Source organism: Miscanthus floridulus, chromosome 19, assembly GCF_019320115.1.
Source record: "Miscanthus floridulus cultivar M001 chromosome 19, ASM1932011v1, whole genome shotgun sequence".
Taxonomy (NCBI): Eukaryota; Viridiplantae; Streptophyta; class Magnoliopsida; order Poales; family Poaceae; genus Miscanthus; species Miscanthus floridulus.
The window spans coordinates 101256912-101266876 of NC_089598.1; the positions used below are offsets into that span (position 1 = coordinate 101256912).

Below are 9965 nucleotides of genomic sequence, written 5' to 3' on the forward strand. Positions count from 1 at the left end.
TACAGTGTCGTACAGTATATACAAGCTTAACCCTGTGCGTCCAATGCAATTTGGACGACAAAACTCCGTGGAAAAGTATTATTATTATATATAATACTAGGATGAAAGCAACAACACTTCTCGATTTAGCGTGTGGTCCCGTTTGTTTGTTTCCTTCTGCTTCTGATTGAGAGTGGAAAAAAATCAGAACTTGTTAAAGAAGAGACAGCAGTGGATAATGGTACAATGATGCAGCTCATCGTGCGGAAAATATCATTAGCAGCTGGCACTTTGGGTGTGCAGCTGAAAAGTATTAATAAACAATTAATTAAGCCACTACTAACCAGGAGTTAGCAGTACTACTAGTAGGCAGTGGTACTTGCTTGAGATGCAGAGCTTGCTTCCCGGCCTTGACTGCCTTTCTCTCTCCTCTCTCTTCCTCTGCCTCTCCCTCTCCCTCTCTATATTTTGCTGCCCTCATGTCAGCTGCAGCAGTCTGGGGGAATCTGAGCCTGCTGCTCACCTGAGAGCCTGTGGCTGTGGCTGTGGGTGGGGAGGCAAGCGCTGCAGAGAGGACGGAGGGAGGAGGGAGACGACGAGCCTGTGCCTGTCGAGCTGTGCCTGCTGCTGCTGCCTGCCAGAGCCCAGTGGTGAGTGACTGACCGGATGAATTCGGCAATCTTGTGGTGCTGCTGCTGCCGTGCTGCTGCTTGGGTTCCCTTTCCCTGCAAGATTTTCTGAGCCGGAGAAAAGAAAAAAAAAATCCTCCCTTGCTTTTCTCTCCTCTCTCCCTTCCGCTGCTTCTTTTCCCAAGCCTTTTTCAGACTCTGATCATGATGGTAGTGCTGATGGCGGCTGTGCAGCGGAAAGGCTTGTCCTGCTAGTGGAGGAGGCGTGAAATTTCATCCATAAAGGCTGTCGCGGTGGGTGAGTGGAGATCGCGCTCAATTTCCGCTGAAATAGCCTCTCCGGGGTGGTAGTAGCGCGGCCGTGGGAGGTGGCCTGGAGATGATTACTTTCGTCGACTCGGCGGCCATGGAGCGGGAGCGGGAGAGCGACAGGTGCCTGGACCCGCAGCTGTGGCACGCATGCGCCGGCGGGATGGTCCAGATGCCGCCGGTGCACTCCAAGGTGTACTACTTCCCGCAGGGCCACGCGGAGCACGCGCAGGGCCCCGTCGTCGACCTCCCCGCCGGCCGTGTCCCGGCGCTTGTCCTCTGCCGCGTCGCCGCCGTCCGCTTCATGGCCGATCCGGACACCGACGAGGTCTTCGCCAAGATCCGCCTCGCCCCCGTCCGGCCCAACGAGCCGGGCTACGCCGACGACGCCATTGGTGCCGCGGCGGGCGGTGCGCAGGAGGACAAGCCCGCGTCCTTCGCAAAGACGCTCACCCAGTCCGACGCCAACAACGGCGGGGGATTCTCCGTGCCTCGCTACTGCGCCGACACCATCTTCCCGCGGCTGGACTACTCCGCCGACCCACCCGTCCAGACCGTGCTCGCCAAGGACGTGCACGGCGTCGTCTGGAAGTTCCGCCACATCTACCGCGGCACGCCCCGGCGCCACCTGCTCACCACCGGGTGGAGCACCTTCGTGAACCAGAAGAAGCTCGTGGCCGGGGACTCGATCGTGTTCATGCGGACGGAGAACGGGGACCTCTGCGTCGGCATCCGGCGCGCCAAGAAGGGCGGCATCGGAGGGCCGGAGTTCCTGCACCATCACCAGCCGCCCCCGCCACCGGGCGGCGGCTACGCCGGCTTCTCCATGTTCCTGAGAGGAGGAGAAGAGGACGGCGGCAAGATGATGGCCACGAGCGCGGCCACGAGGGGGAATAAGGTCAGGGTGCGGGTGCGGCCGGAGGAGGTCGTCGAGGCCGCGAACCTCGCCGTGAGCGGGCAGCCGTTCGAGGTGGTGTACTACCCGAGGGCGAGCACGCCGGAGTTCTGCGTCAAGGCGGGCGCGGTCCGCACGGCCATGCGCACCCAGTGGTGCGCCGGGATGAGGTTCAAGATGGCCTTCGAGACGGAGGACTCGTCCAGGATCAGCTGGTTCATGGGCACCGTCTCCGCCGTGCAGGTCGCTGACCCCATCAGATGGCCCAATTCACCCTGGAGGCTTCTTCAGGTAAATAAACCAACCTCCATAACTGCCAATGTGTACTCTCATCTCAAGGACGGCATCTCAGAGTTCCTTCCAGCTTCTCATCACTTCAATCAAGTTGAGGAGGAGCGTACAGACTACAGAGTAGTTCGCGACAATTCATGCTGATCATTTTTTTTTGTCAGGTCGCTTGGGATGAACCGGACTTGTTACAGAACGTGAAGAGAGTGAGCCCATGGCTGGTTGAGATTGTCTCAAACATGCCGGCCATCCACCACCTCACGCCGTTCTCGCCGCCGCCGAGGAAGAAGCTGTGTGTTCCACTGTACCCGGAGCTTCCGCTCGAGGGCCACCAGTTCCCGGCGCCGATGTTCCATGGAAGCCCTCTCGGCCGCGGTGTTGGCCCGATGTGCTATTTCCCGGATGGCACTCCTGCAGGCATACAGGGAGCCAGGCATGCTCATTTTGGCATATCTTTATCAGATCTCTACCTCAATAAGCTGCAGTCGAGTCTGTCACCGCACGGGCTTCACCACCAGCTGGACGGCCACGGCATGCAGCCGAGGATCGCCGCTGGCCTCATCATCGGCCACCCGGCAGCAGCTCGAGATGACATCTCGTGCTTGCTCACCATTGGTACCTCCCCACAGAACAAGAAATCATCATCAGACGTCAAGAAGGCGGCGGCGGCGGCGCCACCGCAGCTGATGCTCTTCGGGAAACCGATTCTCACTGAGCAGCAGATATCTCTAGGCAATGTCACGGGCGTCCCGCTGCCGAAGAAGAGCCCTTCTGATGACATTTCCGAGAGGACGGTGAGCAACTCGGATGTCTCCAGCCCTGGGAGGAGCAACCAGGATGGCACATCCAGTGACGGCGCCCCGTCGTCGTGCCAGGACAACAAGGTGCCTGATCTCGGGCTGGAGACCGGGCACTGCAAGGTGTTCATGCAGTCGGAGGATGTTGGGCGCACGCTCGACCTTTCTGCTGTTGGGTCGTATGAGGAGCTCTACCAGAGGCTCGCCGACATGTTTGGCATCGAGAAAGCTGAGCTGACGAGCCATGTTTTCTACCGCGACGACGCTTCTGGAGCGCTCAAGCACACCGGCGACAAGCCTTTCAGGTCCGTATGATTTCAGATTGAAGCGCTCTGTTCCGGTTCAGTCGTTGGATTTTCTTTAGGAATTGATTAGGAATCGATTAGATATATGCCGTTTGTTGCATTTACAAATCATGACTATAATAACCTGTAGGGGTACAATGCCTGGATAGCTACAACCTTTCAAGTTTCCTGATAATTTGCTTTGCTAATATGGCAATTCATAACCTCAACAAGCTGAGCATGTATATCAAAGAATATTGAAATGGCTGTTCCTGACCGGGCTAAACCTTTCAATCTTCAGTTCGTACTACGACCTAATTAACTAGTAGACACAGTTATCTTCAAGTATCAAACTCTATTAGGTGTTCTTTCCTTGGAAGCATTCTTAATTCTTATGGTACTTTGACTTGAATTGCTTCAAGCTAGGACTAGGACATCTTGCACCCATGTGGTTGGAGGAAGCCCCTTTTTTCTTAGCTCCCACATCGTTCCCATTGTTCTGAACAGATGATAACTATTCCTGGATGGTACTAATGTACGCTTATATATGCTTCTGAATTTGCAGTGAGTTCACGAAGACAGCCCGGAGGCTGACCATACTAACAGATGCGAGCAACGATAGCTTAGCGAGGTAGGAGGCAGCAAAGCTCTCGTCACTTTGTACAGCAGGAGGAGCGCGGTGGCGATCTCGAAGGATGGAAGAAGATCCCCACTTCCAAAGTGCTGGACTGCTGGTGCAGAGAGGGCAGTTCAGTTTGGTTTTCGTCGATTGGGATTTGGGAGGCGCCCCGGAACGGGACCAAGTGCGTGCGTGTAATCCAGGACCAAAGATTTATCGCTGGATTTGTCGGACTACTAGCTCTACACTGCTACACCTTCTTGCTGTTGTTAGTTCAAGTGGCCATTGCAGTTGCCTTTGGTCACTGACTGATCATATGTTATGTACCTCTGCCGTGAACCCCGTTGCTTTGCAAACGCGATTACTGAAAGTTTTGGTATAATTAAGGGCTTTGGTTGGCTGGCTGAGATGCTGATGTGTTCTCTGTTCTCGCTCTGTGCCTCTGTCTGTACTCCATCTAAAAAAGTCATGGAGGGCTCGGTGCTCTCACCACCTCACAGGAAAGTCAGGATGGACTGGTTCGCGCATCAAATTCATAGCATTCCACCGTCAGTCCGTCGGTGTTGCTGTCGTGTCGGTCGTTTCAGCTTTTTGCTGTCTGTAATTGTAAGAATGTCTTTGCCCTTGGTTAGTTACCCCAAATTCCAAACTTTAGCACTATGCAAAAAGAAGATTCCCCGTCACATCAAATTTGCGGTACATGCATGGAGTACTAAATGTTGACGAAATCAAAAACTAATTGCACAGTTTGGTTGTACTTTGCGAGACGAACGTTTTAAGTCTAATTAGTCAACGATGGGATAATTATTACCAAATACAAACAAAATGCTACAGTACACTACCGTGAAACAAACTCCGGCGGCGCCAACTTCGTCAGCCAACTAAACGGGGCCTTTGACGCGTTGCGACGACAGTCAGCACGCACGCAGTACTACTTGTCACGTCCATGCTTCTTGCTCCGGGGGGGAATCCTACGGAGATCCTGGTGGGTGTAGTGCAAAGCGCCCCCGGATAAGGAGAGGGCCAGGCCCGCCCACGACGGAGTCGACCAGCCAGGCCGCGCCGTGCGGACGTGATCCAGTGAAGCCCCAGTGGTACGCACGCCGTCCTCCTTACGCCTTTCACCTTTTACTGCCATTCCCGTTCTCTGAGCTGAGCTGCAACTGCAAGTTCCCGTGCTGCTACCCGCTAGTCGCCTAGTCCTGGTGTACATGGCGTCCGTTGTCCAGTGATCTTTCCGGGATTTTGAAGTACTCTCATGTCCAGTCCCACGGTCCGCTTTTTTATCCTCTGAGATCTGTGCACGGGTGAAAAGCGTGAACAGTAGTTACGAAAAAAAAAAAGGAGGTACACTCGACCCGTATCCATCCCCTTTACGGCTTTACCCACCCTCGTCTGCACGTGTAAAAAGCACTAGAAAGGTGCACCTGTCTTTTACCGTGTCAAACAAAATAGCGTGCGTGAGTACCTTTTGCCGCCTGGACGCCTGGTCCCTCTACGAAGGGAAAGAAGAAACGTACAGAGCAGGCAAAGGCGCAGCAAAGCAAGCAAACCACGTCAGCTTCGACGTGGACGCTGCTGCACACCTAACCAAATCAGTTCAGGGTGATGAGACGATGAGGCGTTTCGGTCCTAATAGTAGTTTTTTTTTTGGCTATCCAACCAACCTGCACTGCATGTCGAACGCTCGAGGATCTTGGCATATCTGCCGTGTGCTCCTCTTGCAGGACTGTACGAACACGCATTTGATCTCTACCGCGACCAATTTCTGCCGTGAGGCCGTGAGAAGCTACGTCTTCTACACCGTTGCGTACATAGTGTAGCTACTAGTACGGCACTGCCGGCTAGCTGCCTATTCTCGTTAGTCGTTATCCTCTCCCTCTGCTGCGCACGGGTGGGTGAAAAGTAGAAACGGAGCTGCTACGTACCACGTGTGTACCGACAGGCGCAGTGAAACCTCGGCGAAGCTATCGCATCCGTCGTATCCGTACGTGCATGCATGGATGCACGAACCCAGCCTCACCGTTAGCCGCGTCGTCGTCGTACGTGTGCACGGAGCTTGGAATTCAGAGAACGCACACGCACATGCACGGCCGTCGCACGAGACAGAAACCGTTAGGTGTAGCTGGACACGGCTATAGCTAGCTTGTCGTATTAGGGCAATAATAGGATCCATCCATATTGATGGTCCGTACCGGCATTCCGCGACGAGAAGCAAAAGCCGGCCCGCCGGTGCTGGACTAGCCAGGCGGCGGCGCGCGCAAACGCGACGTACCGAGCTACTGTGGTCGCGGCGCCGCCCTGGACGCGCCGGCCGGTCCAGCGGCGCAGAGGTGCGGTGGCATGGCCGGGTCCGGCCGGCGTCTCGATCTGGTTCCGCACGCGGGCTGGGGACGACCGACGACGTACGTGTGTCGTGCGTGTGCGCTTGCCAACGGTTCGCGTTGCATGCGACGCGTCGACGTCGTCGTCGTCTCCTGCCTTCCGGCTCGCTGACGGTACGTGCACAACTGTTTCGGGGTCAAAGCGATAGCCGAGATTTTTGCCAAAAATAAAAGCGATGATAACCGAGACGCCTGCGGCTGCTAATCGCGATGACGGCCGGTGACAAGGACACGGTCGATCAGACGGCACCTACGTAACGTAACGTAATAAGCTGGCCTGGGCAGCCAATGCCCATGCGACGCGCGCGTGCGCCCATGCGCCCGCCGGCTGGCAGCCCCTGCCGGTGCCCGGCGACGCCGTTGGAGAAACAATAATTATATTCTGGGTTATATAAATCTTGACAATTAAGGATTTTCTCATGGCTTCGGTGGTGGTACCAGTAACTGAATGAAGCATGAAGATATTTCCTGTGAGTTACCATATATATACTCGCACCCCTACAGTAAAAGATATATGTATCACACCCCCTCGAATTTGCTTCAACTTTGTCCTTGTTTGTCGATGCAAGCTATTAAGAGATAGAGGCCCTGTTCGCTTTGCTAAAAAACCATGGCTGAAAGTACTGTTCGCTGATTTGTTGTGAGAGAAAAACACTGTTCGTTCGCTAAAATAGTACGGCTCATAAGACAAGTGAACAGGGCAGAGTAGACAACTGAGTGCACCGTTAGAGCGAAATAGAGAAAAATATACTATTTTATTTAGGAATTTCCTAACCTAGAGACTCTTTAATAGTATAGTCTTTTTTCCATGTTTTGTAGGAGGAAGTTTGTCCATGGATATACTATATGTGAAGAAAATTGCTCAATCTTATATGAACTATCAATATGATGAATGATACTAAATGACGGTGTACCTTCTACCATCGTTCGTACAGTTTTTTTTTTTTGGAACAAGGACTAGGGGGGAGGGGGACGATGAGTCCCCACCTGATTATATTACCATAGATTCCAGACGTATCTGGTGGGTGGAGGACCGTGGCCCGAGTTTCGGCTTGGAGCCAATTACAAAGACAGAAGGAGGGAGAGGAAGGATTACATCCACACAATTGAGCTAAAAAAACTAGAGAGTAGAGGAGAGTTCCTAGGGCTATGACATGGCCAAAGTTGCACAGTGTTCTTGCAAGCCATCGCAAGTCGGTCTACGCCGGGGTGGGAGGGGGGAAGTTTCAGAACACCATATCATGGCGGTGTTTCCATAGTTCCCAGCAGCAGAGGAGGATCAAAGACGATGCTGCCTACGGTTGTGACACTAAATTTCATTTAAAATATGTATATGTTATATATGATAATAAGCATTGAAAGTCTATTAGAATCTCTACGTACCATACCATATCAAATATTCAAATATATGTGGCTAATATATACTGGTATATACCGTATGGAGAGAATCCATGTAAATTCTCCTACCACCACACGCCGCGCGCCCGGCCGTGTCGCGTCACGCGTCGTGGCCAAGGTCCAAGGACCCCGAGACCGCGGGCGCGCGATGTCGGCGAGCAAGTGGCGTCGCTGTCTGCTCGGCTGGTCTCGACTAGATGTCGTCGTGTCGTCGTGTCCGGATCGGGCACCTCACTAATGGCACGCTCCTTTCGTCCCTTTGCGTGCCACCGGGCTGCGAGCGACGGGGACGATGTGTCGTCTCGACGTCTCGTTTATATAATAATCTCTGTGGCGAGAAAAAAGGTATACGTAACGACGAACACGAAACAAAAAAAGAGAAGCTGCAGAAAGCCAGAGAGATCGACGGACATTGTCACGTGGTGGGGTCAGGACTGAGGAACGAATTCTCGCTGCAATGTCGTCTCTGTAGCAGTGACAGTGAGGCTGCTGGGAAACTGATCCGTTGCCGTAGCGGTGATTCTACACGGACAACGTGGCATCAAGAGCCGTCGGCTTTCTTGTACTCCTAAATATATAGCGACATGTCAGGAAATTAAAGGTAAAACAAAACATCACGGGACAAAGTGAGCTCGCCGTGTCACCGTAGAATAACCAGCAACTAGCTAGCTAGCTAGCCGACTTGGACGCGCATCGATCGACCGATCGACCAAAGGCTGCGATTGGATGGCAACAACACCAATAACCTTCGTTCTCACACACGTACCTCTTCCGAGAGACGACGTGAGAGTACGTCAAGATCACACGCAACAAGCCTTGCTTTATTAGCACATATAAAAAACGGAGCCTCAGACTTATGGTGACGTGTCATCTTAGTCCCTAAATCTAGGAAGTGTATTATTCCGGTCCTTAAACTCTGTTTGGATCTCATATTCATCCAAACGGGTATGGACCCCACATGTCAGCTCTATCTTCCATCTCTCACCTCTATCATGGCCATGGATAGCTCATCTGTGTGCTTGCTCACGCGCCTCTGTGCCGCTGCGGCTACTCGCCTACGCTGCTGTGATTGCGGCTCGCGCATGTGCCTGTGCGCGGCGGCGGCATCTCGCCCGCGCCCACGTGCTCGTGCCTGTCCGACAGCTCGCGTCACAAATTCGCATCGGGAGCCGGCGGCGCAGAATGGCGGAAGGAGGGGAAGGAACCGGCGGCAGCGGGGCCACGGCGCAACGGCACTGAAAGGATCAAGATGCACAAGAGGGGGGTAAATTAGGCTAATTCTAAATTTTCTTGCAATAATTAAATCCTATTGATAGCCCAATTAACCCCTTGTGCCTAGAAAATGTTTCTAATGTTCTATCGCACAAATAGACTTGCAACTTAAGTTCCAATCCGACTCTAGCATGGCAATTCTAGGAATGTAAATGACAAGAATTGAATTGCTCAAAGTAAATGCTCAAAGTAAAGAGAGGAGAGGAAACACGGCGATGTTTTGCCGAGGTATCGGAGAGTCGTCACTCCCCACTATTCCTCGTTGGAGCACCCGCGCAAGGGTGTAGCTCCCCCTTGATCCGCGCAAGGATCAAGTGCTCTCTACGGGTTGATTCTTCGACACTCCGTCGCGGTGAATCACCCACAACCGCTCACAACTTGAGTTGGGTCACCCACAAGCTCCGCCGGGTGATCACCAAGCTCTCAATCACCACCAAGCCGTCTAGGTGATGGCGATCACCAAGAGTAATAAGCACGAACTCTCACTTGACCACGCGAAGCCTAATGAGAACGGTGGATGCACACTTTGCTACTCTTGATTCACTAATGAGGCTACTCTCTTGGATTCTCAAATCTCAATCACCTCACTAGGACCTTGCTCTTCTTGGCACTCACAAACGTGTTTCTCAGCTGTTGGAATGAGCAAAAGTAACTCCACACACGAGTGGAGCTTCTATTTATAACATGGGCTGAAAAACGAACCGTTATGTGCCTCTGCGGGGTGACCGGACGCTCCGATCATGTTGACTGGACGCTCCGGTCAGTTCATCCCGCACACCAGTGTTTAAGTGATGACCGAACGCAGGCAGGGTTTGGTCAGCACTGACCGGACGCATTAAACCCTCACTGGAACCTTACTGTACTCGACCGGACGCTGAACCCCCAGAGTCCGATCAGTACTGACCGGACGCGTCCGGTCACTGATTTTCATCTTTGGAACCTTACTGGAGTCGACCGGACGCTGGCCCTCAGCGTCCGGTCAAACCAGACGTGCTCACCTCAGTCAAATGAACTGACCGGACCCTGCGGCCAGCGTCCGGTCGCACCGGAGCCAGCGTCCGGTCAGTATTTGACCCTCCATTCACTTTCAATTCTCGATCATATGAGAATG

The 9965-nt window shown here is 53.3% G+C and overlaps 1 protein-coding gene across 2 annotated transcripts; it reads left to right on the top strand.

Moving 5' to 3' along the window:
- Positions 1-358: 358 nt before the first annotated feature.
- LOC136527139 (auxin response factor 18-like) lies at positions 359-4182 on the top strand. Of its 2 annotated transcripts, XM_066519759.1 has the most exons (4): positions 359-629; positions 843-2103; positions 2265-3202; positions 3747-4182. In XM_066519759.1, exons 2-4 carry the CDS (start codon positions 988-990, stop codon positions 3814-3816), a joined length of 2124 nt encoding a protein of 707 aa, XP_066375856.1. In that variant the 5' UTR covers positions 359-629; positions 843-987; the 3' UTR covers positions 3817-4182. The 2 variants fall into 2 exon arrangements, with proteins under 2 accessions (XP_066375856.1, XP_066375855.1); XM_066519758.1 differs by having other exon boundaries at positions 359-2103.
- Positions 4183-9965: the final 5783 nt, after the last annotated feature.